Source organism: Mustela nivalis (assembly GCF_964662115.1).
Source record: "Mustela nivalis genome assembly, contig: HAP1_SCAFFOLD_979, whole genome shotgun sequence".
Lineage (NCBI taxonomy): Eukaryota > Metazoa > Chordata > Mammalia > Carnivora > Mustelidae > Mustela > Mustela nivalis.
The window spans coordinates 171,230-198,593 of record NW_028135685.1 but is presented as its reverse complement, the minus strand read 5'-3'; the positions used below and the strand labels follow the sequence as shown (position 1 = coordinate 198,593).

At 65.5% G+C, this 27,364-nt stretch overlaps 1 protein-coding gene across 1 annotated transcript; it reads left to right on the top strand.

Annotated features, from left to right (window-relative positions):
• Positions 1-10,768: 10,768 nt before the first annotated feature.
• ONECUT3 (one cut homeobox 3) lies at positions 10,769-27,240 on the top strand (the record flags this gene model as incomplete). Its single annotated transcript, XM_082750358.1, has 2 exons — positions 10,769-11,951; positions 26,951-27,240. 2 exons carry the CDS (start codon positions 10,769-10,771, stop codon positions 27,238-27,240), a joined length of 1,473 nt encoding a protein of 490 aa, XP_082606484.1.
• Between the last annotated feature and the right edge of the window lie 124 nt (positions 27,241-27,364).

Here is a 27,364-nt window from a genome sequence, read left to right as displayed (position 1 = left end):
AATTTTTCAGAGAAGAAAATGCTTTTTGTATTTTTTCCAGGCAAAATATTGATAATGGGCTTAATGTGCCTTTCCTGCTTTTGTGTGTCGAGAGGGCTTTTCCAGCCTGGCTGCTGTGCAAGCCGCACACCAGCCCCCCAGCCCCCAGCGCCAGACCCTGCGGAGAGTGGGGGGGCGTGGGCGCCGCCGAGCGGGTGGGCGCAGCCCCCGCCCTCCGCGAGCCCCCCACCTCCTCCTGCACAAAGCCAGACACTCGCTGCCCTCGGTGGGTCGATCCGCCCCGCGGGGGGAGCTGGTGTTGCGGCTCCAGGCTGAGATACATTTCAGGTTGTTTGAAACGGGCCTTCCTTTCTCTCCCGGAGACTGAGAGGCAGGGAGGTAGGGAGGCCCGTCCGTCCGTCCGTCCGTCCTCTCACTGTGTGTCACCCGGTGACGACACACGCTACCACATACCAGGCCGGGTGCCATTCATCGGGGCCACTGCCACCACTTGTGCATACCCCAGCCTCTGTCCTCTTGGGGCTCACAGACTGGGGGGAGCGAAAGGTGCTGAGCAAAATACTGCCGGGACAAAAGTACAGCAGCACAAGTCGTGATAAGACCACTGTAGGAGAAACACGGAAGGCTGAGATCATAAAACAGCGAAGGGCTGGTTGACTAGGGGAGCCAGAGGGCTTCCCTGAGGTGGTGATGGCAAACGGGACCCAGAGGACCAGGGCAAGTGGCCTCTGCTAAGAGGGACAGTGAGAAGCTCAGCCTTCCTCTGGAAGGAACAGCCTGTGCAAAGGTCCTGAGGCATGACAGAGCAGAATGTGCTCTCTCCGTGGTTCTCAAATGTAAGCATGTGGGGATCCCCTGGACGGCTCACGGAAGGCCAGACAGCCAGTCCCCCACACCTGGACATACCCCACACGGAGGCGCACGGATTCAGCAGGTGGGGTTCTTACTCTGAGAGCCCCTGCGACAGGGGAAGCTGGCCAATTGTCTGCTGAGATGCAGACATGACCCAAACCTCCAGGGGAGGGCCGCCGGGGGCTCGGGAGCCACACGAGTCCCCGCCCCACTTACTCTCTGTGCTCTGGGAAGGCTCCTTGAAACCTCCGCCTCAGTCTCTCCATCTGGATAATCAGCACGATAGACATCCCAGCTTCCTGCAGCTGGAGAGGAGTGAGCCGAGAAGACCCAGGTCAAAAGTTTGGTGCAGAGCCCAGCACACAGTAGGCACTCACTGAATGTAGGAGTCCATAAAGAACATCTGTGTGATTGACTGAGGAGCAGGAGGACTTGGCTCGGCCACCGGCAGACCACACGCAGCCAGCAAGAGCCGTGCCCATGTGCTCGCTAGCGCCTGCTGCGTAAGAAACACACACGCCTCTCCCGGCGTCAAGCCACACGCACCTATCGTGGCTTAGTTTCCAGATGTCGGTGGTCTGGGCATGGTCTGGGGGTCCTCTGCTTGGCCCACCGTCCGCAGTCAGGTGCCAGTCCAGCGGAAACCCTTTCCAGAGCTCCAGGGCCTTGTCCACGCTCACATCGTGGTCGGCGGGGTTCAACTCCCATGGCTGTAGGATTGAAGTCCCCGTTTCCTTCCGGGCTGCTGTCTGGGAGTGGGACGCTCTCGGTCACGGGGACCCGCCAGCCGTCTCCCACCGGGTGGCTCCCTCCAGACCCCGAATACCACGGCAGCTTACCTCTGCAAGGCCAGCAAGAGAAGGCTACAAAAGTGTGATTGGCCATGGAAATGTACACATTTGCAAGTGTTTCTCTTTTTGCTTTGCCCGCCGGGAAGCTCAGAGCCAATGCCCTGGCCCACCTGTGGCAAGGGTTTAACACCACCTGATGTGGGTTTAGTGGACTAACTTGTCTCCACCTGTGTCAAGGGTTTAACACCACCTGATGTGGGTTTAGTGGACTAACTTGTCTCCCCATGTCTCGTCTCCTTTGTTTCTCAGGCGCCCTCGCCTCTCTGTGTCTCGACCTCAACTCTCCGGACCCCAAGCAGACCGAGAAGGACGCTTGCTGAACCCTCCCTGGTGTGGACAGGGCGATGCCACCCAGAGCCGTTGTGAGAACGAGCCCAGGAACCCAGCAAATGCACGGAGTAGAGAACCAGGACAGAAGCCGGTCTGGACTCCAGATGACCGGGTTTGAGAGCTCGGGCTACGGGCACTGGACGCCTTCAGTGGAAACACCCGCAGAGACAAAGGGGCCCGGAGCAGGTTGCTCGGAGCAGCAGGAAGATGGCAGGGCAGCGGCCCCTCCCCTGTCCTGAACCCAGAGCTGGGTCGTGGGATGTGGCATGAATGACCGTCCACAACGGGCCTCTGCCCACACGCCGACCCGCGGCGGGGAGGGTGATGCCGCTTCAGGGAAAGGCAGGATGAGAAGGCCTGGGAAGTCCACGCACCAGCCCGCCCAGGACGCTCGGCTGTGGAACCGGCTGGCTTGGCCCAGCAGCCCTCCCGAGTCCCAGGGGGAAAGGGACAGCCGCAGCCTGTGCTTTCTCACGCTGTGTGGTCAGCTGCCCTCGTGAACTGGATGGGCCCTGACCCAGCGCCCCGGGTGCAATTGAGCGGACCTCCCAGGCACATGCCCCCGCCATGTGGGGGACACCGGGGCACCCCAAACCCTCGGAGTCTGGTCCAGGGACTCCCAGGCTGGGGAGAGAAACCACAGGCCACTGGAGGGGAGCCCGCAGTGCTGGGAGCAGAGGAGACCTCACGGGATAGGGTGGGGTCAGCACAGGGCCGACTTGGGGTGCTGTCCGCAGACTCCCCGAGCACCCCCTTCAGAGCACCCCCTTCGGAGCCTCTTTCCTGAGCTGCGTCTTTCTGGCCCAGCGCACCCTTCCACACTCAGACCCAGGTTTGCATCAGAACGACTAAGGCGTGTGAGCCCTTCGCATACCCCAGGGCCGGGTCTGTGCGCCTAATTGTAGGGTTCACAACAGTTCAACGTGACCCCCGTTTTCCAGATGGGGAAACTGAGGCACGACACTCTGAGTGCATAGCTCAGAGGCCATCAGCAGGAGGAGCTCCTCTGCCTGTCCCCGCCCCTGCCCACCGCCCAGGCCCAGCTGGTATCCCAGGCTCAGGCCCTGGTCCTTTGGGTCCCTCTGCCCTCACCGCCCACCTGGTTTCGCTCCCTCGGTCTGGGCCAAGGACACAGCTCGGTGGCTTGCCTGTCACAGGCAATTTCTAATCATCCAGCAGGTGCGCTCGGGTTCACGCCATGTAGTTTATGCCCATTTCACAGCTAAACGGAGCCTCTGGACGGTCAGGCATGCGTGTAAGGGCTGCTGCTCCGGGACCCACAACGTGCCCCGGACTGTGCAGGGGCGAAGGCTGTGGAACCAAAAGGTGCTCGGCTACGCGCCCTTCATCCCCGGGCAACACGGCACCCGCAGGAGGATGGCACCCCCAAGGTTAGGGGTCAGCAGCCCCACAAAACAGCCGAGGTGGGACTCAGTCTCCCCACGCAGGAGATGGGGGAGGGAAGGAAGCCCCTGGCCAGCCGGGGGGGGGGGGGGGGGGCGCGAGGCCAGGGCTCGGCCGACGCACACCCACCTGCACCCCACCTCTCCTTCCGCACCTGCGCTCCGACGGTCTTCGGTTTTCCCTGTTGTCCCGCGCAGCTGAGGGGCACCTGCTCTGAGAGGTTTCCCCACTGGATGGCGAGCGAGGGGTCCGCCGGGGGACCCTCGACCCTTCCCAGCCCCTCTCCTTCCAGCAGGTGCTGCGACCACCCCGCGTCGCGGGACCCTCCTGACGGCCGGGCCTGTGCCCGAACGATGCCCCCAGTTTCTCACTCCACCGGGTAATCCTGCTGTCTCTCTCCCCTCTGGGCAGGGGTGAGGGGGGCGGGGGCCGGAGGAAGTTCTCTCTGCCAGGTCCCCGGAGAGGCTGCCGAGAGAGGCCTGTCTTCACGCCTCTGAGGCCCCGCGAGTTCGATAATAACAGAATGTTGTGTTGTGTTTGTGTTTTTTAAAAGTGAGGGGGGTGAGGGGGAGGAAGACAGGGAAGCCCCCTCCCCGTTCCTGCCGCCGAAGTGCGGGATTTATTACGGAGGCAATTACAGAGGGAGGCCAGGGGGACGGCTCTGGGGGGGCTCTAGGGGGACCGGTGCTCGTTAGGGAGGTGGGCGGCCCCACAGTTACAGCTGTCTGCCGCGGGGGAGGGGGAGGGGGGAAGGGGAGAGGCCAGAGAGGAGGCGAGAGTGGGGGAGGGGAGGGGCAAGGGAGGCGAACAGGAGGAGCCTCAAGGCTCCCCCTCCCCTACCGGTGGGAGAAACTGAGGCCACCCTCGGCCTCCCCCGCCCAGCTCTGCTTCTCCGCCGCCTGGGGCTCCCCCAAGGATCTGGCTCCAGCGTTCACGGTGTGGCGGGGGAGGTGGGGGTGGCCTTTTCCAGGAGGAAAAGGGGAGGGGAGGATGACCCTTGCCTTTCTGGGTCCCTTTCACATGTCACTGGCTGGTGAGGGGCAGGGGAGGCTCCAGGACCTTCGCAGACCCCCCCCACCTTCATCCGGGCAGGGGGCAGCCCAGTCCTGGAGAGGGGCCCCCCGCAAGTGCGGGAGGGCTGTCCCTTCTGGTCTCTTGCTGTTGCCCCCCACACTTGTGGGGCATGGGGGTCTCTGAGATTGTCCAAAGGACTAGGTCAGAGGGATGTTCTGTGTAGCTGGAACCCACAAGGCCAGCCGGGACAGCAGCCGGGCCCCCCAGTCCTGCAGATGGTGCCTGGGTCATGGCTGGCGGGGGGGGGCTCAGGCGGATCCCAGAACCCCCAGGCCCCTGTTTCCTCATCTGGAAAGTGGGTATAATTAGAGTGGCTGCCGCAGAGCTCCAGCTCCCCCAGCCTGCAGAAGTCACAATGGGGAAGGGGCAGGCAGCGGACCTGGGGCTCTGCCGGTGCCTTACTCCCCAGGGGAATCTGGGACGCGCTCCAGCTCCTGGGCAGGAAGGAGCGAGGCAGCTGCGGTTGAAGGGAGAAGGGCCTCCTCCCCTCAGTGGGACGCACCTGCCGGGCTCAGGAGTAAACAGTTCGCCCCCCCAACCGCACCCCCTCGTGGCAGGAGGTCAGGTTCATTCTCTCCCCACGGCCTCTATCATGAGCTCCATTTGTGCCAGCCGAGTGTGGAAGGAGCTGTCCTAAAGGCTTCCCGGCCCTCTTCTGCTTGGCCTCCCCTGGCTGGCACTGAAGGCTCGGTCCGACACCAGCCCCCACTCTGCTCCCGCTTTATCTCATTGACTCATTCAACAAATACTTCCTTAATGCAGGAAACCTGGCCTGTGAGGAACCGGGGACGGGTAAGGCCAAGCTCCCAGCCCAGCCACTTCTTCCCCAGACCCCAAGCGGGCTTTCGTTCCTTGACTCACCTACCTGACGGGACTCCTACACACCCCACAAAACCCAGCATCCAAGTCCTCCAGCTGGGAAGGCTGCTGCCCTCCCCCCAGCCCTTACTCAGAAGAAAGGAGGGCCCTGTAGTCTGGCCCCTCCCCAAGCCCAGGAGATGCACAGGGAGTGTGGTGGGTCTGCGCTGCCAGGTCTGCTCAGCAGCGAGCGGCCCAGCTCCCCGCCACCAGCTTGGACTCATAGGTTCTGCCTGGTGGGTGTGCCCCCCCCCCCCCCCCCGGGGCCCCAGTCTCAACTTCCCAGGATCCCTCTGAGAGGGACCCCCCAACACCCAGGGAGGCAGCAAGGGTGTTGGGGGCAGCCAGCCCTGTGGGGATGCCTCCCCCGACTTCCTGGCCAAGCGGAAAGGTGCCATGTGTTCAGATAAATGGTGCGTTAATGGGGCGCCAGGTAAGGGCGAGGCTCCGCAGCCGGATGCCGCCCGGGGTTACCTGGGGCGGAGCCCCCCCCCCCACCTCCTGGAGCAGGAGGGGCGTCGTGCTGGGGCCTCCTCCGGCGTCTGGAAGGTGGGCGCTCTCCCAGGCCGGTCCTGCCGGCCTCCGCGTGGGGAGCCGGGGCGGGGTGGGGGGTCCTGAGGCCGCATACTCCCGGGGTGTCGAAGACGGCCTGCTGGGGTCCGCAGAGCCAGCGCCGCGACCCCAGACAAGGCGACTCCTGAAAGCGTCCCGAGGGCGGCCCAGGCGCAGCCCGGCCGGAGCCCCCTCCAGCCCCCAGCCTCCGCCAACCCACCCGCCGCGCCCGGCGCGCCCCGCGCGCCCCCGGCTCCGGGATCCGCGCACCCCTTTCTGCAAGGCCGAGAGCGTCGTGGATTAAATCTACATACATATTTACATTTTTAATTGTTGAAGGAACCTCCCTTCCGGGAAGAACCGGAGGGCGCTGAGGGCTGCGAGGGGGCGGGGGTCTCCCTTAGGGGCCGAGGCCGGGAGCTTGGCGGCGGGGGTGGCGCGTGGGCCTCTCTGGAGCCGCGCGCCCGACGCGGGTTTCGTTGCGCCGGGGAAGTCCGCCGCCGGCCGAGCCCGGGCCCCCAGCGGTCGGCGCAGCGGGGCGGGGCGGCGCCCTCGCGCTCCCCGGCCCTCCCTGTCCCCTCCCTCTTCCTCCTGGAGGCCTCAACCCGCGTCCAGCGGGCCTGGCCTCAGTTTCCCCGACTGCTCAATGCTGGGCAGACCCGCAGACTCCTCTCTAGCTCCTGAAGGAGGGGCGACCTCCACAGACCGGAGAGAAGCGGGTTCGGGGCCTGACGGCGGGTGGGGCGCGTTCTCTCCCGGGCCCTCCAACTGGGCCTTACCCTATCTACAAGGGAGGCGCCCCAGGCTCTGCCCCCCGGCCGGACTGGGACCCGCGCGGCGCAGGCTGCGCTCGGAGGAAGCCGAAGCAAGTGGAGGCGGAGGGAAGAGAGCAGGCAGACCTCAGGCGCCCTGGGATCCCTCAGCCCCTGCGGGTCACTCTCCAGATGGGGAAACCGAGGCAGGGATGGAGGTCGGGGCGCCCTGCGGCTCCTCCGCGTCCGGGTCGACAGCCCACCCCAGAGTATAGTGTGATGCTGTGGGGGGAGGGAGTCCCTCCTCTAACTGTGTTCTTGTAACTCCCGGGCCGGCAGGGGAGGGGACGAGGACCCGGGGCCCCAGGGACACACACACGCTCCTGCGCCCCGCGAAGGCCCAGCTCGGGCCCCCCGCGCAAACAAGAGCATGTTTGCCGAGAGCGCGGCGGGCGTTGCGGCCCGGGAGCAATGAGGATTCGATGGAGCCGCTGCTGCGGCGGGGGCAGCGGGCCGGGCCGGGGATCGATCGAGCGCAGCTGTCCCTGACACGCCCGCGGGAGCATCCACCCCGGGGGCCAGCGCCCTCGGGCGCCGCCGACTGCGGGCGAGAAGCTCGGGACGTCCGGCCCGCCAGGGGCGAAGCCCCAGCGTCGTGGCGCCCCAGGGCCGGCCCTCGGAATGTCCCCGCGCCCAGTGTTTGAAATTGGAACCTCCCCGGGCAGCGCGCACAGCCCCTCCAGGACCCCCGGCCAGGGCTGAAAAGCCCAGCACCCTCCCCCCAAAATCTAAATGAAGTCCAATGACCCCGCCCGAACGAAGGCGCCAAAGTCCGGCGGGAGGGGGCCGGCCTACAGGTGCGCGCCGGCCAGGAGTTGGGGGTGCCCGCAGGTTTGCGGGACTGGAACTAGGGGCGGGCACGGATGTCAGGCTCGGGCGCGGCTGGAGGGGGATATTCGTAGCCTCTAGTTATTAAGACCTTACTCTAATAAAAACAGGGGTGCGCAGCGGCCGATGACCTCCATTTCCGTGGGGACAAATCAAATTGCAAAATTAGCCACGGACCATGGAGGGATCTAGGGGAGCCTCTGCAAGGGAAAATCTTGGGTACACCCCCTCCAATTTGTAGCCTCAATGTTGAGCCAGAACCAGAAGAGAGGAGGTGGATGGAGTTTTGAGCTTGGGAGGGGGGTGTGGTTGGAGCCGCGACATGGCTGGGCTCTCCGGGTGGGGAGAAGGTCCGAACTGGGCACAGAGAGGGTGGCCATCGGCCAGGGGGCAGCCCAGCGCCAGCACACGGGATGTCCCAGAGTCCATCTCCAATTTTCCGGGGGGGGGGGCGGATACTGAGAGCATCCTCGAGGTGGCTAAGGTCCCTGTAGGAGCGAGAACGGGGGTCTCCCCGCCCCCATCCGGCCCACCCCTCCCCCGCCACAATTTGCCTAATGACCCAAGATCGATCAGGGCCTGAGCCACCCTCCTGCCCCGAAGCCGGCTCAATTCTATTTTACTAATTACTAAAAGGCCGCTGGTGGGGGACGCTGGTTCAGGGGTTCCAGGGGGCCTCCTCCCTCGCTGGATGCCGGCAAATTTTTGTTCAGTCTCCCGGTAGGAGCGCAGCCTCTGTGGGGAGCCAGATCCCTGTTCCCCGAGGGAGTCCAAGTCCAGGCCAGCGTGAAGGAGGCGGGAGGGGGTGGGGGGGCTGCCTGCGCGGGGTCCGCGGCCCTGCCCCTGGCCCTGCGGAGTCCTGGGTGTCCGGAGGCCGCAGAGCTGAGGGGGCTCAGTCTCCAAGCCACAGGCTGGCGTCTTTTCTTTCAAAATGGACGCTTTCTTCGTTACAAAAGCCACACATGCTTGTTATTAAAAAAAAAGCAGTGCTCCTGAGCGGGAGAAGGAAGCAAAAGGCCCCGCGGCCAGGCCCCCCGTGGAGCATCCGTGGGCGCGCCTTGGGGGCTCCTGCCTTCCACCTTTGTATTCCCCGCCCCGACTCCTCCGCCCGGCCTGGTCTGCCACTTGGGCCTGGGATGCGATCATTTTATGGAGGCTGATTGATTTTTAGATCCCACGATTATTTTTAATTATCTGTGATAGTTGGAGGGTAGGACTGGGGGGCTCAGGCTGGGGCTCAGCCCTGTGGAACCCGGCTCCTAGACTCCATCTGCATGGGGTGGGGGATGTCAAGTTGTCTGGACCTGTCCCTCTCCCTGACTTCCCACCCAGAAGATGGGTGTGACAATGTGTAACCTGGAATCCCACAGAAACCCCAGGATGGAGAAGGCCATGGACTTGGACCCCAGGCCACGCTAGCGCTTGCACAACACGGGGGAACCAAGGCCAATCCAGGCCATGGTGCTCTCCACCTCGGGCCTGAGGCACACGGAGAATGGTGGCTGGACACCGGCTCAGGGCGGATGAGGAAAGAGTGCGTGCCTGGTAAACAGTAGGTGGCTACTAAATGCTGAGTCCTAAGCGCGAAGCACTGACGGGTCCCCTTTAGCCCTATCCCACCCCAGGAGGTGGATCAGGCCATCCCACTGTCTGATCCCTGCAATCTGCGTCCGGGTCACCCAGGCCCCCCAACACCCCTCCCTCCCCCACCATGGTGGCCAGGAGAGCCCTCTCCTCCCCATGGAGGAAGGGAAAGTAGACACAGAAAGGGCTCTGCATTGGGGGGGGGGGGACAAGCTCAGCAGCTGGTCCACATCCACAGGGGAGGGGTGGGGGAGGGGCCAGCGGGTTTTCTGGGTGGGGGGCTCCCTGCTGGGGTGTTCTTTCCCCTGGAAGCTTACAGCCCACATCCTTCCCACCAAAATGGGAGTGGGGGGTGCTCAGCAGAGGCCTCACTAGTCCCCGCCCCCACACAGAGGTTACCTTGTGTGGCAGATGATCTGGGGAAGGAGGAAGGGGGGGGTTGATTCGGGATTCCGTCCCCCACTCTGGCCTCGAGACAGGGGTGCCCTTTGGGGTCTGGCCTGGTCACAGGGATGCATCTTAGCCCAGCAGAGGGACCACGGAAGGGGACTTCGCTCTGAGTGTGGGAGGCTCCCTGTTCCCCCTGGTTCCCAGGGGTCCCTGGGCCTCTAGTGTCTCCAGGGGGTGAGGAAAAGGAGCGCCTTCGCCCCCCACCCACAGGAGAAAACCTGGCGTTGGAAGCTGGGGCTTCTTAAGAAGTGGGAGGACACATCCTCTGTCCCCGGGCTCTGGAAGAGGACGCGGACCCTTTAAGGGTCACCCCCTGAGCTGCTGCCACACTGGGGATGGAGGAAACTAGAAGAACTTGGAAGTGGGAGGTGTCTCTGGCCCCCCTGAGGACAGGTGCTCCAGTGTGCAGCTGGGCAAACTGAGGGCCAGGAGCCCACACCTGGAAGCAGATCCGGACATGCAAACGGGGGGAGACCCAGCCCCAGGACCCCGCTTTTCAGCCCCAGACCCCCCCAGAGAGGTGGGAAGGGGCCTGTGGCTCCCGGAGAGTGTTCGGACAGGGGAGCTGAGCCTGCAGGGGCCCTGCCTTGGGGGGGGGGGCAGTGTGCTGGGGGGGGACTACAGGTGGACCCTGGGCCCTCACCCTGCCACATTCCTACGGGCTCCCTGGAGACGGACTGGGGGGCGTCAGGCAGGAAAGTAACCTTCCTGACCCTCTGGGGAGAGACACCGAAAAAGAGAGGCAGAGATGAGGGCCCCAGCCCACCTCGGGGGAGTCTGCCCTAGGAACCCCGCCTGCTGTGCCCTGGTGCACGGCTGGCCCTGGGGAGGCACGGGCAGGCGCAGAGGCAGGGGAGCCCCAGAAGCCCGATTCCGGCCCACTCCGGCCAGCCGGGCGCTCGAGGGGGCCGGAGCGGGCGGAGAGCGAGGCGGCGGGAGGCGGCGGCCAGGGGAGCGGGTGGGCGGGGGTGCTGACGTCAGACCCGGGCCCGGGCGCCGGCGGCCGCTCCCCCGCCACATCCTGGTGGCCGCGCTCGCAGCCGGGCCGGGCGGTGCGCCGCGCAGCCGGGCAGCCTCGCGCGCAGCCACCGGGGAGCGGGCGGGGGCCATGCGGCGGCCTTGAGCGCGCCGGGCCGGCGCCGAGGAGCGCGCGCGGCAGGCGAGCGGCCGAGCATGGAGCTGAGCCTGGAGAGCCTGGGGGGCCTGCACGGCGTGGCCCACGCGCAGGCGGGCGAGCTGCTGAGCCCGGGCCACGCGCGCTCGGCGGCGGCGCAGCACCGCGGCCTGGTGGCGCCCGGGCGCCCGGGCCTGGTGGCCGGCATGGCGAGCCTCCTGGACGGCGGCGGCGGCGGCGGGGGCGCCGGGGGCGCGGGCGGCACGGGCGGCGCGAGCGGCGGCGCTGACTTCCGCGGGGAGCTGGCGGGTCCGCTCCACCCGGCCATGGGCATGGCCTGCGAGGCGCCCGGCCTGGGCGGCACCTACACGACGCTCACGCCCCTGCAGCACCTGCCGCCTCTCGCGGCCGTGGCTGACAAGTTCCACCAGCACGCGGCGGCCGCGGCGGTGGCCGGGGCGCACGGCGGCCACCCCCACGCCCACCCGCACCCGGCGGCTGCGCCGCCCCCGCCGCCCCCGCCGCAGCGCCTGGCGGCCAGCGTGAGCGGTAGCTTCACCCTCATGCGCGACGAGCGCGCGGCGCTCGCCTCCGTGGGCCACCTCTACGGGCCCTACGGCAAGGAGCTGCCCGCCATGGGGTCCCCGCTGTCGCCTCTGCCCAACGCGCTGCCGCCCGCCCTGCACGGCGCCCCGCAGCCCCCGCCGCCGCCGCCGCCGCCGCTGGCCGCCTACGGCGCGCCGGGCCACCTGGCCGGGGACAAGCTGCTGCCGCCCGCCGCCTTCGAACCGCACGCCGCACTGCTGGGGCGCGCCGAGGACGCGCTGGCTCGCGGGCTGCCCGGAGGCGGCGGCGGCGGCGGCGGCGGGGGCGCGGGCGGCGGGGGCACCGCGGGGCTGCTGGCGCCGCTGGGCGGGCTGGCGGCCGCCGGGGCGCACGGGTCCCACGCGGGCGGCGGCGGCCCGGGCGCGGGAGGCGGCGGCCCCGGAGCGGGCGCCGCGGCGGAGGAGATCAACACCAAGGAGGTGGCGCAGCGCATCACTGCCGAGCTGAAGCGCTACAGTATCCCGCAGGCCATCTTCGCGCAGCGCATCCTGTGCCGCTCCCAGGGCACGCTCTCCGACCTCCTGCGCAACCCCAAGCCCTGGAGCAAGCTCAAGTCTGGCCGGGAGACCTTCCGCAGGATGTGGAAGTGGCTGCAGGAGCCCGAGTTCCAGCGCATGTCGGCGCTGCGCCTCGCAGGTAGGAGCGCCGCGCGCAGCGGCGAGCCTAGGGCTCCAGCTCAGGGCTCCCCGGCGCCCAGCCGAGTGGCCGCGGGGCACCCCAGCCCCTTCTCAGGCCGGGGCCGGGCGCCCGGCCGCTGGGTCAGGACTCCCTGGCGGGAGGCTGGAGCGTGATCTGTGCCCCGGCCCGTTAGTACTGTCGCCAAAAGGGAGAGAAGGATCGTGCCGCCTTCCCCCCGACCACCACCAACAGCCCGCCCGACCCCTTCGGGATCGGGGAGGGGTCCCTGGTTCCTTTTACACTGTGGGGAGGATCCCCGAAGCAGCCTGCAAGGTCGCTCATTGTGTGTGTGGCGCGGGGGTGCTGTGCCCCAGACGCGCCGCTGCTGTCCCCTCCGGGAGCCACTCCCCTCCTCCCGAGGAGCCCCCGGCTGCGCTCCCAGCTCCCCGCAGAGAGCCCGGACCGCGCACCGGGCGCGGGCAGAGGCGGCCAGGGCCGGGCCCGCGCTCAGCCCTCGGCCCCAGCGCGCGCTTCTTTGTAGCTCGGCCTCAGCGATCGATAGCCCCCTCCCCCGCTCCGGCCGCTGGCAAAGGTCACCCGAGAACGGGCGGGGGAGGGGCGGCCCCGGGGACCCTCGCCCCCGCGGCCCGGAGGCCTTCACACCCGGCCGGCTGCCCTGCGCGCGCGGTTGCTTCTGGCTCGGGAGCGCGCCCTCCTGCCTGGCTTTTCCGTTTTGTGTCTCCCTTATTTCTGCCTGTCTGTCGGGACAGACCGCTGTCTGTCTATCATTCCCTCGCTCTGGTTCTGCTCCTGCTCCTCGTCCTTTCTTCTACTCTCCGGTGCTCTGTCCGTCTCTCTCCGGCTGGCTCTCAGCCCCTGGCCCCCTGGGGACCGCGCTCCCTCCCCCCTCCCAGCTGACAACAGCTGGGTCCACACCTGCCCTCAGTCAGGCCGCCTGGCCAGGCCCCCCTCTCCCGGGTGTCTGTGGGGTGCAGGAGAGCCCCTGCCGCCGTCCCCACAATGGGCCTGACCTGGAGAGGGGTGTCTCTCCCTGGCCGCTGGGGGAGGGGGCTGTGGCTGCCCCAGCCATGGGGACAATAGCCGGCTCGGTGGCCAGATCGATCGCTTGTCTGCGCACAGGGGCAAGAGGAGCTGGAGTGCTGCCTCTCAAACCGGGCGCTGCGCCCCCCCCCCCCCAGCGAGCGGGGAGGCAGGGACGGATCGGAGCCTGGAGTCCACCCAGGGAGCGGGTGGCGCGGGAGGAGGACCAGCGAGGGAGGCAGACGGGTCTGTGCAGTTTCCTCCCCTCCCCCACGCGTACCGGACAACCAGGGGGGAGCCTGCGCTCACACACGGCCTCAGTTTCCCCCGTGGGCCGTTGGGGTGACCAGCGGAGCCTCCTATAGGCTTCTCCCTCCTACGTGGCAGCTGACCCAGGGTGACAAGCTAGAAATGGCATGAGGAACCTAGACAGGGCTTGTGTGAGGGCAAAACCTGTTCTGTCCTGCCCCTCCCCCCCAGTCTCAGGACCTGGGTGTGCTCCCAGGGGTCTCTCAGTCACAGCAGCACACGCGGCCACAGCCTGCTGTGGGCAACACAGGTGACATCAGGGACCGGAGCACACACCCCTGTACCCTGGCCACGGCCAGAGCTGGAAGGTTGGTGCGCTAAGTGGCACTCTTCGAGACCACTGCAGCCACCTTCGGCCTCGTCCCCAGTGCAGGTACCGAAGGGGACAGGGTGTCTGACTTGGGCGCCCCCCAGAGAACACAGGCCACTTTCCATTTTTCTCACCGCCCTCCCCTTCAGTAACTTCACGGCCCATTCACGCACTCAGCCGCACCTTCCGGGGCTCCAGACGGCAGGCGCGGAGTCCCGAGCGGCGGGCTGCGGCGGGCTGAGTGGTGCCAGCGGGCAGGGACGCACTTGGGGCGTCCCTTCTGACCCACCTGCTCCGCGCCCCGGGCCCTGGGTGGCCCCCGCAACTCGCCGGCGCTCCGGGCCACGGCTGCACCACGGGGCTGGGCCTGGGAGGTAGGGGCGGCCGGGCGGCGGCAGGCGAGCGGTAATTAGGCGCCGCGCAGCGCAGAGGCCTTTAGTTCCGGTCGCTGCGCAAATGAAAAGCGGTTAAGTGGCGGCAAATCGTAGTGCTTACGGGGGGCAACGGGGCGCGTCCCCCTCCCCAATGCTGTGCCCCACACCGTGGCCTGGCGCGCCCCCAGGTTCCCCGCCACCCCCGTGCCCCCCCCACGCCCGCGGCAGGACTCCTTGCTCACCCCTCCGCGGCTGCTGAGCCCTGGCCCTGGCCCAGCCCTCGCCTGCCGCCGGCCTGCCCGCTCCCTGCTCCGGGACCGGCCACCGGGCTGACCTCGCGCGCTGGGGCCCGCAGACAGAGGGACTCACAGAGAGACGGACTGGGAGAAGCAGGGGTCCGCAGGGAGGGAGAAGGCGACACAAACAGAGAAAGGAAAAGGACCAAACTGGAGACAGAGAAACACAGAAACAAAGATGGGGACAGAAAGAGAAGCCGCAGCAGGAACGGAGAAAGACAAAGAGAGACGGGGAGAGAGTCGGCGACAGAGAAGGGCGGGCGCCGGGGGGAAGAGCCCAGCCACCTCCAGGCCGCTGAGTGGGGTCCCTCAGCCTGGGTCCCCCCCCACCCCCGCCTCTCTCCTTCCCTAGTCCGGGGCTCAGGGGCAAGGGGCGGCTTTATTTCCTGTGAAGCACCTGAGGAATCTGGCTGGGCAGACCTCACGGTCCACCCCACGGCCCTGTGCCTGCCTGTTCTCTGTGCCTCGGTTTACCCATCTGTAAACGGTTGGGGAGGCGGCAGGAGCCAGTTCCAGGTCTAACATTCTGAGATTCTGGGCGGCCCTGCCCCCAACACCACTGGGGGCCTCCGCTTCCGACCCCACTCCAGGGTCCCGGGAGTGTAAGGCTTGCCAGCCGCCTCCTCCCGGAAGCCTCTCTGGCTTGAGCTCAAGCAGGAATTGTGGGAGAGGGGCTGGGGGAGCGGAGGGGGGACTCTCGGCTGGGGCGGGGCGGTCGATGAATTCGAATTACCGTCTCTAATTCATCACTGCCGCTGGTCGATCGCTTTGGCCGTCTTCAAATATTGTTTAAATTGCAACTCTGGAGGAAAAGTATTTTTTGTAACTGATCAGAAAATATATATAAAATTAATACCAGGTGGAGGCAGTTGTCTTCCTCCTCCTCGTCTCGCTGGGGAGTCATGGAAACTGAGGCACGGAGGGAACTATCTCCGGGTTCAAGATACTGGTGAGGGGGCGGCAGGCCGGGCTGGGGGCTCTGGAAGGGACAGGAAGGAGCAGGAAAGGCAAACCAGCCCCTCACCCGGGGTCAGGCCGGCACTGCCTGCCTCTGGCCTCTTCCCCACTCTGCAGTCACCATCCCAGGGGGCAGGGGCAGCGGGCTGTGTCTGAGCATGAAGGGGCCCAGCCCACAGGGTCAACCCAGCCCCCTGGGAGGGCTCAGTGTGCAGCTTCCCTAAGGCCCGCCCAGGGGCCCCTGAACTCCGTAAAAACCTCACTTGGAGCGGCAGGGGGCCCTCGCATCTTACAGATCCCCCCAAGACGTCCCACCAGGGGACTTGACCACATGGGCCTCACCGGGGCTGCCTCACTCACTGGTGGGGTGGGAGGTGAGGGTCTGAGTCTCACTTTTCTCATCTGAGAAATGGACCCAGTTAGACGCCCCCTAGTAGGTGCCTATGGAGGTCTTCTGGTCACCTACTTCCTTCAGGGCACAGTCCCAGACCCTGCACCCTGAGGCCACCTCGCTTAACCACTCCCCCCCACGCACCTCTCTTCATCTTCAGGGCGTCCCCCAGGGCAGCCGGGATCTGAGAGATGCCTGGAGAGTGGACAGGGGGTCCGGTGGCCCCACAGCGATGCATGGGGTGAGGTGGACCAGGTCTGGGATTGTGTGTGTCCCAGCCCTGTGAGCTCTGCTGACACTCAGAGTGACCCTGGGTCCCCCCACTCCCAAACCAGGCCCTCCCTCCAAACTGCAAAACCGGGCTGGGACAGCCCCAGGACCCTGCCCAGGTTCAGGGATTCTGTGCTGCGCCGTGCAGACAGAGAGATGGGGAGGGGCAGGCTCTGAGATAGGGACCGGGCTGGCTGGGGTGCCCGAAGCCCTCCCCCTCTCCTTGGCTCAGCCACCAGGAATGAGAGATGGAATCATCTGTAACAACCACTGAAGCTAGATGTGATTATTGTGCCCACTTTACAGACCAGCAAGCTGAGACCAAGACAACGGAAAGCAGTTCCCAAAGCCTCCCCCCACAGCGTGAGACAGAGCCAGTTCCAGCGGGAGAGAGAACAGACTCAGTTTCCCCAGTGAGAAACAGGGTGCCCCGGGGGAGGGGGATGCAGGCCCCATGGGCTGAGTCTGGAGGGGCTGAAAGGAAGGCTTCAGATGCTGGGGTTCCCGCCTCCGGCAAACGGGGGACAGTCCAGGCGAGTGGTCCAGCAGGGACAAAGGCTGGAAGAGGCCTCAGGGGACTGAGGCCAAGGACAGGAAGATGTCTCTCAAGGTCATGGCGAGTTCCAGTTTATAAGCAGCTTGGACCCTCAGGCAGGTGGACTGTGGGGGCTGGCTGGCAAGGCCTGCTTGTCTCCCCTGGGGCTCCTCGGAGGGTTACAGGATCCTGGGCCCACGTGAGCCCCCCCAGGGAGGGGGTGTGGGGACCAGGTCCCGGCTTCACGCATCTGACTCAGAGCCACCAGCATCCCTGCCCCTGCTTTCCCTGGACAACCACCTCCTCCCTGAAGCTGCCCTCAGGGTCAGCCTGGGCTCAGCATTGGATTTCCAGCCCTCCCTGAGCCGCACACCCAGCAACCCCTTCCCGTCTGTGTCTGCAAGACAGGGACAGTCACCGGCCGCCCCCCCCCCCATCACAGGTAAGCTCCTGGACAGGTGCGCACAGCGAGGGGCCGATGCTGGTTTTCCTTGATTCCCAAGTCCCCTTAGCCTAACACCCCAGAACTGGGCGGGCGCTCTGCTCCCTAACTTCTCTCCTGTTCCGGCTGCTTCGGTCAGCCATCACCACTCTAGTGAGTGACCTCTGGTGCTGCTTCCCTCTCCTCCTCCTCCTCCTCCTCCTCCTCCTCCTCCTCCTCCTCCTCCTCCTCCTCCTCTTCCTCCTCCTCCAGGCTCCACTCCCACCCCGTGCCCTCTCCTTCAAAGCTCGTCACACCGTCACACCCGTGCTTAGCATCCTGCCACCGGGTAGCCTCCCTAGATCCTAAGAGGCAGAGGAAGCTTCCTGCCCACAGCTACAGATGCCCTAGGTCCTGGCTGGTGGACCCCTGAGCACAAAGGATGGGAGGTGGGGAAGCCCAGAGCGACTAAGAGGAGCTATGCGCCCCTGCGGCTGGCCTGCGTCTTTGTGTGTAGCAGCAAGCTCAGCTTAACCAGGGGAGCTCAAGCTGGTTTGAATCAAGTTTTTAATTAAATATGGCCCTTGATCAATAAGGAAGGCAGTGCTAGCGGGGGAGGGGAGAGGCTAGGCCTGGAGCCAGGGGCTGCCGTGGGACCCTGGGCAGTGTGCGGCAGCTGCGGCCTCAGTTTCCCCTCTGCTAAGTAGGCGTAGGTGTGGGTGGGTTTAGGAAACCGCCCTGCCCGTAGACTGGTCCCCCGCAGGCAGATGTGGGGAGGCTTAGACCCAACAAGTCACAGATTCGCAGCAGATGGAAACAGGGACAAGGAGATGGGTCCATGACGGGTGACTGAGGAAGGGACCTGCAGGGGAGCAAAGCCAGGTGCGCCCGGGGCGGGTGGCGTTTCCCTGCGGCTGCACCCGCAGACGCACCGGCGTTCGCTCTAGGACACGCGGGCGCAGGCTCTGGCTCAGGAAGCCCATCCGTTGTGCTCCGATCTGGATCTGGCGTGTTGGGGGCCGCATGTGCCTCGGGTCGGTGGCCGGGATCCCCCTCTCCCCCAGACCCGTGCAGGCGACTGGGTCATCCCTGCGCCCCCAGCTGGGCCCGCTGGAACACCTGTCTCGCGCGCCTCTAGTTACTGTCCGACTCCACTCCCCGGTGCTTGGGGTGGAGAAAGGGTCGCACCCGACCACGGTGACTGGGGAGCCCGAACCGCGCTTCTCCGAACGCCAGGCGCACCCGCGCGCGAGCTCGGGAAGCGTCAGGGCCTCGATTTCCCCCAAAAGGCGAGCGCCGCCGGGCATTGCCGTGGAGACCGGCCACGGAGATGTGCCACACTCCGCGCCTCTGTCCTCCGCGGGCGTGCGGATGCCCTAAACCCGAGAGGAGGCAGCAGTGCGCTCGCCGTCCGCAGCCTGGCGGGACGTGCGGAGACCGCAGGCCCCTGTAGGGCACACGCGCGGGGGCGGCGGGGGAGCGCCGGGGTGTGCGCTCCGCGCCTCGGGGGCGCAGCGCTGCGAGCGCGGACACCAAGCGCGGGCTCCCGGGGACTGCGGCGAGGGTGCTTCGCGTGAGCCTGGGGTGGTGGCGCGTCGGAGGCCTGCGACCAACGCTTCCCCCTCTCCGCGCGCGGGTCCCTTCCGCAGATGGAGACTAGAAGCCCAGGCCTAGTGGGAGCGCAGGGACTGGAGAGAGAAACAGGCCCCCAGCAGCAGGGGCGCCCGGGCCAAGCCACTGCCTCCTTAGACAAGGCTGCGTTATCACCCCCAGTGCTGGACACATTCGCCTCCTTCCAGATTTAAGGGGAGCAAGACCCCGGCCTCCAGGACCCTCCAGCGGGAGCCGCTGCAACTTGACTGGGCAGCTAGAGTCACCGTTCCTTCTGCTTTCCTTTTCCTCTTTGTAAAACAACGTCTCGGGAAGCCTGTTCTGCTTTGCTTCCTTCTCACCCAGAACATTCCACATCAGGAAAGAGAGTGCCTCCAGGGTCATTTGTGCTGGCTACGTCCTGTTCTTGTGGGCCGTTTCCCTCTTACCCTGGCCGTCTCCTAGCCAGAGGACAGTCAGGCTGTTCCAGACGGTTCCGGGCCAGCCCCTGACCACCTGCCCGGGAATACCCGAGTTCTGTGAGTTGATCTGTTGATTGGTTTTTCCTCATCACTGAGGTGCTGGGTCACGCCCCCCTTTCTGGGTTGGCCTCTCTGTGCTTTTCTTATCACGGGTTCCTTTCCGGTCATCTTTTTCAAATCCATTTCCAGCCGCTGGCCACGGTGGCTTCTTAATAGGTTTTTAAAAAGAAACGCTGTGTGCAGGTTGGGGATGGGTGTGTCCGTGCGCCGGCTCTGCTTCCCCGTGCGAGGGTGTCCGAATGGGGGGGTCTCCACGGCCCACAGTCCGAGTGGGAGCCACCCCGATGACACCCCAGTCCCCTACCCTCAGGCACTGCAGCCCCGAAATGGAGTCCCGGAGGGGTTCCTGCAGAAACGTTCATTTTCCACTAAGTCTTTGAAAGGCTCAGAACTAATTTGAAAACGTGGCCATTAAGATCCCATCTGGGGAGCAGTGGAGGGGGGGAAGGCCGGCCACTGGCTGGGGAGAGGTGGGGGGGCAGACAGGGGAGGGGACGGGGAGGAAGGGGGGAGAGCGGACGGCTGTGAGGGCAGATGAGGAGGCTGAGGCCTGAGGGCAGGAGTCTGTCTGTGCACCTGTCTCCTTGGAGATGACTCCGCGCCCACCATGGGGACCCCTTTGGGCTCCCCCAGGGGTACAGGGTATAGATAAAGAGGGTCCATGTAGCGACTCCAGGTCCCCTTAGGGACTAGCTGTGTGACCTTGGGCAAGTCACCCACCATCTCTGGGCTGCGGAGGCCATAGGGCAGGCTTCAGGGCAGCTCAGGCCAGTGGGGACAAGCCATCAGGGTGGGGGCATCAGGGCTCCCCACATCTGGGCCTGGGCAGCTGGTGGCTGGGGCAGGACGCGTCGCCAAGGAAACCAGTCATCATCCCAGCCGGAGACCAGGCTCCGTATTGAATTGTCTGCTCCTCAAAGCCTAAGTTGAGCACAGGAGGTGGCCCAAAGGGGAGGGGCAGCGGCTCCAGCACCAGCGCCGCCCACACCCCCCATCCTGAGCCCAGGTGCAGGGGTGCAGGGGAGAGGGCAAGCAGAGGGGCCTAGGTGTTGCCCTGGGCATGGCACAGACGGAGGGACACAGAGGGACAGGTGCCCCCATGGCTGACTTCTGCTGCTGCGGCCCAGCTCCTGTCCCTCCATGTCAAACCCAGCCCTGAGCCGCTCTGGCTCATTCCTCTTGCCCTCGGGGCATCACTAGACACCCTCCCCCGCCCCCGTCCAAGACCTGGGCTAGATAGCCAGGCCCACCCTGCACTCCTAGCTCTGTCCCCTGCTGGAGCGTCCCAGATGGGCTCCCGGCTGCCCCTCCCAGCCCCTCCCAGCCCCTCCCAGCCCCCCGCACACCTCCACCTCCACCACTCCCTGCTCCAAGCTGGGTCAGCCCCGGCTTTCCCTCGTCCCTGGGATCATTAGTGACCCCTCTCAGACACCAGAGCTCGGCTGGCAAGTGAGGTCGCCCTGCCCCCAGCTGTCCCCAGCAGCCCCTGGCACACAGCAGCTGCTTGACAAAAGCATGAAGCAGGCCTGGAGGAAGGGACGGGCCCAGGGTCCCACCTGGGTGCTCCTCCGGAAGGCAACTCGGTGCTCCAACCCCCTGCCCCGGGGCTCCCTCCTGCAGGGACCTCGGGGTCACGGGGTCCCCGTGCTCACCCGATAAAGCACGAAACCAGTGTGCACAGTGTGCGTGCAAGACCCCAAGCCAAGACCCTGTGTCCGCACGGACGGGGCAGGCAGCCCGGAGCCGGAGGGTCCGCATGGTCCCCGCTCAGACACAGTGAGCCAGGAGGGGGCCGGGCACATCTCTGCTGCCACCAGCCTCTTCACATCACACCGCCAGGTTTTCCTGCGCCTCCCGGACATGCAGAAGTCTGCCGGCCCCCGGGCCTTCCCACACACCCTCGGGGCTCTCCCCTCCTCACCCCTCCAGACACCCGCGCCACTGCGCACAGCCCAGCCCTTCGCGTGCACCGTGCACCGATGGCTCTCGCTGGGGTGGCACAGGATGTCCCAGTTGCTTGCCTCAATCACACATCACCCTCCACCCCGCCAGGTGTTTGTGGTGGCCCCACGTGGACACCCCACAGGATGAGGGGAACAGGAAGATGCCCGCATGGGCAGCCCACTGGAGCGGCACTGCCCCGCCCCCAGGCACCTGCTCCTGCCTGGTTCTGTGGCCCAGACAGTGTACCTCTGGGAGGCAGGATGGGAGGAGGGGGGGAGGGGGGGAGGGGAAAGAGGGGAAGATGGAAGGGGGGGAGGGGGGGAGGGGGAAGGAACAGCGTGGCCATTAGGTGACCTTGGGGGAACAGGTGCAACCGGCTCCCTCCCAGGGACCTGATCCTCTCCCTCCGCGGAGGTGAGTGGCCTGGAGGCCCCGGCTGCTCCCTCCCTGACCTCAGGTGGGCTCCCTGACCCCCTGCTGGGGGTGCTCGGGGGTCCGCTCAGGGGGGTCCGCTCCCCTGAGCGGCCCACCCACGGGCCAGTGGCTGGCTGCGTCTCCCTGGGCGAGTCTGGGCTGAACCCCCTCCCTGCTCCCACCCCCTCCCAGGAGGGCGGGGAGACGTGCCAGTCACCGGACAAACGGACAAACGGAGAAACGCTGCCAGCCAGCTGTCTCCTGGGGCCCACCCCGCGCTGGGCAGCAGAGGGGACTCAGGCTCAGGCTTGAGCCCAGGAGGTCAGGACTGGGGGCCCCCGGGGAGCGGCGAGCCAGGCTCCTCTGGGGTGACCGCTGCGGGGACCTTGAGAGGTGGGTCGGACTTCTCGGGCTGGGGCAGTGTCTCCATCTGTGTCTCTCTGGGAAGATTCTGGGAGAGATGCAGAGGCCTGCGGCCAGACCTGAGGTGGGGGTGGGGGGTCATGGCCCTGTGACCCTCCATGGGTCTCAACACCTCATCTCCGCCCCACCATGACATTCAAGACTTTTCTGGCTCAATCCCTTCCCGTAGCTGGGAAGGCCCAGGCCATGCGAAGGTTTCCATCTGGAGCCTGAGGCCCCCCCAGTGCACCTCCGCCCCTCCTGCCTGGACCCCTGCCCAGGGCCGGGGTGGCCAGCTGGCCGGGGCCCTTCGTGGCTCCCTTGCCGGTGCCCATCAGGGGCTTGGCCCTGGGAGGGGGGGACCCGGGTCTCCTCTGGAGCACCTGGGATCTTATCCCAGGGCCTCTGGGAACGCCCCCAGGACCCAGCCGCACCCCAGACCCTCTTCATCCCCAGACTCCAGAAAGAGCTAGAGCGGTAGGAGGGTGGGGCGCTAGTTATTCTAGGATCAGAGCATCTCAGAATCAGTGGGGTGTTGTTTTTTTGTTTTTAGATTCTATTTACTTATTTGTCGGAGCACAAGCAGGGGAGGGGCAGGCAGAGTGAGCGGGAGCAGCAGACTCCCTGCTGGGTTCATCCCAACACCCCGATCATGACCGAGCCAACGGCAGACTCCTCACCCACAGAGTCCCCCAGGCTTCCCAGAGTCAGTGGGTTTTAGTCCCTGGAGGCCTAGAGGGCGAACCCAGACGCACAGTCCGCGGGGCCCCTGGACGGAGGGGTCACTGCGGTGCTCCATCAACATAAAGGAAAGAAAGGGAGCAGCGTCCCCGGCCGGAGGACCTGCTGGGGGGCACTGACTTGCCCCTGGTCCCCCAAGCTTGTCTGGTAGCTCCCCCAGGGGCCCTGGCAACCCTGGTGGGTGGCGAGGGTCTGTGTCTGGGGCCACTCCCCGCCCCCCAACCACAGGCTGGGAGCCCCTGGTGAGGGACACAGGGTTGAGTCCTCCTGAGCTGGGCACATAGGTGGTGGCCCTGCGGCGGGACCCGGTTCCTGGAGGAGGTGCTGGGTGCGGGCGAAGCCAACAGGAGGCGGGACGGGGAAGCCATAGGGAGAGGCTATATGGAGGTGGTGGCAGGGGAGGGGGTGATGCAAGCAGGGGGGGACGGAGGGGGTGGGGGTGTGGCAAGGGGGGCCAGGCGGGGGCGGGGGCGGTGTGGGCAGAAGCTACTGATGGAGGAGGCCCTGCCGGTAGAAGGGGGCGCGGGGAAGGGATGGCGGAGCGGGGGATGGAGGGGGAAGCCACAGGGGCAGCCCCCAGTGGAGGTCTTCCTGGAAGAGGTGGCCACCGAGGCATCGCAGTAGGAGGCCGGTGGCTGGCACTGCGGGTGAGTGCACCCTTCCCCGCGAGGCGCTCTCCCAGCCCCGCTCTGGGTCAGGCCCGGTCTACCAGCCTGGGCTGTCAATTCTGTAAAGGGGCTCGTACCCACAGCCTGTCCTCCCCTCCGCTGCCCAGGGGACTGGGCCCGTGGGAGTGAGCTTGGGCACCAGCCAGGATGCTCTTGAGGGGAAGGTGGCCATGCTGATGGGGGAGGGCTGGGGCCGCCCCCCTCCGACTGGCACTCACACCCCTGGGCCTCCAGGCTGGGCTCCGGGGGGCTGTGGGGGATGGAAGCCAGGACAAAAGCTCCTCCGGTAAACAGCTCTGACGGGGCCCAGATCGATTCGGGCTGTGAGGAGCTGTAATTAGATTGAACACGGGCACGGGGGTGGGGGGAGCCTCTTTTTGCTGTAATCGACAAAACACCAAGTTTTTTCATGACTCTGCTTGGCCCGGCCCCTCCCCCAGCCCCTGCCTCTGGGGCCCCCATTAGGCTCTTGATTGGAGAAGTGGAAGCAGTGGGAGAGAAGGGAACCTGGTCTTCACGCCCTCCCATTCCGGCCCATCGCTGTGGCTCTTGCACTGGCCCCGGCTGGACTTGGGCAAGGGCCTTACCCTCTCTGAGTGAACTAGGACAACACCTACTGGGTCGACAAGAGACATGCAAGGCTCTTGTGAGCTTGCTTTCTTTTCTTTTTTTTTACATAAGCTCTACGCCCAGGGGGTCTTGAACTCAGGACCCCGAGGTGGAGAGTTCCTGCTCTGTGCACCGAGCCAGCCAGGCGTCCCTCTGGTATCTCGGTCCCCACTGCAGACGTGCGATGAGTTGGGGAGTAAAGTGAGGGAACAAGGGATGTGCACATCAGCCGAAGATGACAGCTGCTGGGCAGGCAGGGCCTCTGCTGAAATTCAAAGCCTAGGCCTGAGTCTTGACTCCTGCCCTGGACTTGATGCCGGAGACTCCACTTTCTCTTTGAAAGAATGGGGGACCTCGCCCCTTCCCTGACCCCCCCAGGGTGGCCAAGTTCCAAAGAGATGGGAGATCAGGCCCCTTCCTGACCCTCAGGGTCTCTCTCTCTCTCTCTTTTTTTTTTAAGATTTATTTATTTATTTGACAGAGAGATAGGCAGAGAGGCAGGCAGAGAGAGAGAGAGGGAGAAGCAGGCTCCCCGCTGACCAGAGAGCCCGATGCGGGGCTCGATGCCAGGACCCTGGGACCACGACCTGAGGCCCAGCCACACTGAGCCACCCAAGCGCCCCAACTTCCAGCGTCTCTTAACGCAGACAAAATAGAGCTCAGGTCCTTGTCCCCTCTTCTGCACACGAAGGGGCCCTGGAGCACAGCTCCCCGCCCGCTCCCCTGGCCATCCTTCCGGACGCCCACCTCACCCCACCACACCCTTCCCTCCGTGGGCTTCTCGGTGTCGAGAGGAACACAGTCTTTTGGCTGAACCCGTATTCAGCTTACATTATTATGCTTTTGGCGAACGCTGCCCACCTCCGAGTCACACAGAGTGCTAGGACGGCGTCTTTCTTTCTTGTACAACTCTTTGTTTTTCCAGGAGTTAGTAGTTGCCGATTACTGGTTTTTCCCACGCTCCCCAGCAAGACACAGACAGACTCAGCAGGACTTTCCACACACGTTAGGTTGTGTCCCCTTGCCCCTTGGCTTGGTGCTGGGTGGGGCTGACCCCCGGGGCCATCCCGGTGCCTCTGACCCTGGTCTTCGAGGCTCGGCCCTCCCCATCACCTGGAGGATCTGCTCCTTTGCCTATAAGGAAATCACACTTCCTGAAGTCACAATTGCCTTTTTTAATTTACCTCCTCATTTTGCTGAAACACATCCTCCAGGAGTCTTCTGAGAAAGGGTGCCCAGGAGTGAACTTTTGGAGACTTTCATCAGTCTGACTCGGTCTCCAGGCCGCCCTCCTGTTTGACGCCCGGCGAGCACACGATTCCAGCTGAACCGAATCTCCCTCAGAATTTCGAAGACATTGTTTCCCTGCCTCCTAGTTTTTGAGAAGCCAAAGCCACCAGGACTCTTAGACCCTCTGGCGTCTCTGGGAACTTTTACTTTCCTCTCTTTATTGTACGTCTCAGAAGTCTCACAAGGACGAGCCTCAGGGAATATCTTTGTTCACCCATTCAGCCACACGCCATAGGCTCTGAAGCGGGACTCTCGCGTGTCCTTCAAACATGGATTTTTTTTTTTCATTATTTACTTGGGAATCTCTTCCTCCAGTTTTCGAATCCGAGGACAGGCCCGGCCGGTCCACACTCCGTTGTTCCCTTTCTCGCGTCTCCCATCTCAGCACCTGCCTTGCCCTGCTGCCAGGGATACTCGCTCAGCGCCGGGTCCAGTCCTTCGCCGGTCTGGCCCAGCCACTGTCTGTGTAATTCTAAGAGCGTCGTCTTCCCTTTTCACCGTCCTGCTCACCGTGCCGGATCCTGTTCTTGTTTCGTGGGTACAGCCCTCGTCTCCCAGAGAGTCTGCTACAGCTTAGCCTGCTTTGCCCGTGTCTTCCCCTCTCCTCCTACGGTCCTCGCACTGTCCCTCCCCCTCCCCTCCCTCCCCCCTCTTCCCCCTCCCTCCTCCTCCCTCCTGTTCCCTCCCCTTTCCCCCCTCCCCACCCCTCCCTTCTTTCTCTATTTCCTTCTGTCTCGCCCCCTCTTCCCTCTCTCTCTCTCTCATTAGAGGCTTTTCTAGACTGTCCAGTAATCTCCAAATATCACCTTTATTTAATCATAAAACCTGAAAGCCCTGAAGTGCCGTGTGTTTCAGGTCAGGGGGAGACAGGGAGTGAAGTGGGGTGTTGGCCCTCTCCTCCCGGGAGAACCCCTTGTCCCTGAGAAATGAGCCACAATACAGGGAACATTAATCTATTTCTGCAGACCTGTGTGGACATTGATCTGGCACGCCATCTGGCTCAGACTCTTCTGGAACCAAAAAAAGCCCGTTTGGTGTGTAGTCCCAGTGGGTCACCAGGGCTGGGGGCAGGGCTCTCCTGGTGTAGCTCACAGCACCAGCGACTTGTGGACTTGTAGGGGTGACAGACCAGCAGCCGAGGAGGAGCTGGGGTGGGGAGGCACGGGAGTGGGAGCGTGGACTCTCTACCTCCTGCAGTCCCTGACTAGCACCTGGCGGGGAAGCGGAGACCCTGAGAGATCCCTGGAGGGGCGGGGCCGGTGCTGGCTGGGGAGCTCATTTTTCCCACCCACTGGCCCCACTGTCTCCAGGGCAGGTTCCACTCTGGAGCTGGGGCCCCGTGGAGCAGCCTGGGGTCCTGCCGGGTGCCCTGAGGTGCCGCCAGCTCCCTTTTGCCAGCCACCGCCAGCTGGGGGCATTGGGGCAGCCTCCTGAAGCCTTCTCCCCTCTCCCAGTGCAAGGTGGAGGGGGGGTTCGGTCCTGCATCCGCCGCGGTCTTAAATCCTGCCGGCTCCAGGGGGTCCCTTGGGCAAGTGAGGGCCTCAGCCTCCGGGGTGGGGGGTGGAGGTGGGGGAAGCTGGGTCTCAGAGTCACATCAGCCTCAGGACACGGGGTCCCTAAGTGGGTCAGGCCTGCCCGACAGCCCCGGGAAGGAGGCAAGGACCAGTACTCCCGTCGCCGGGGAGGGGGGCTGGTTCCGGGGGTGACTCACACGCCCCAGTCGTTCCCAGCCCCTCCCACCCCGTCTACCTTGAGCCACAGAACTCGCGCGTCCTTTCCCGCAGCATCCAGGGGGCTGCGAGGCGCGCCCGCGGGGCGCCCGGGGCCCTGGGGGCGGGCCGGGCGCGGGGGTGCCGGCCGGTGGAGCAGTGCTCACGCCGCGCCCCGTCTTTGTCTCCCGTCCGCCGGCGCAGCGTGCAAGCGCAAGGAGCAGGAGCAGCGGCAGGAGCGCGCGCTGCAGCCCAAGAAGCAGCGCCTGGTGTTCACCGACCTGCAGCGCCGCACGCTCGTCGCCATTTTCAAGGAGAACAAGCGGCCGTCCAAGGAGATGCAGCTCACCATCTCGCAGCAGCTCGGCCTGGAGCTCAACACCGTCAGCAACTTCTTCATGAACGCGCGGCGCCGCTGCGTGAACCGCTGGGCCGAGGAGCCGGGCGCCGCCCCCGCGGGCCCCGCCGCCGCCGCCACCTTCTCCAAGGCCTGAGCCCGCGCCACCACCCCCCGCCCCGGCCCGGCCCGCGGGGGGCCCCGCCGGAGGGGTGCAGCCCGCGCCCCCCAGCCCAGTGCACAAGAAGGGCCCCTCCTCCCCCGCCTCCCGTCCCCCCCAG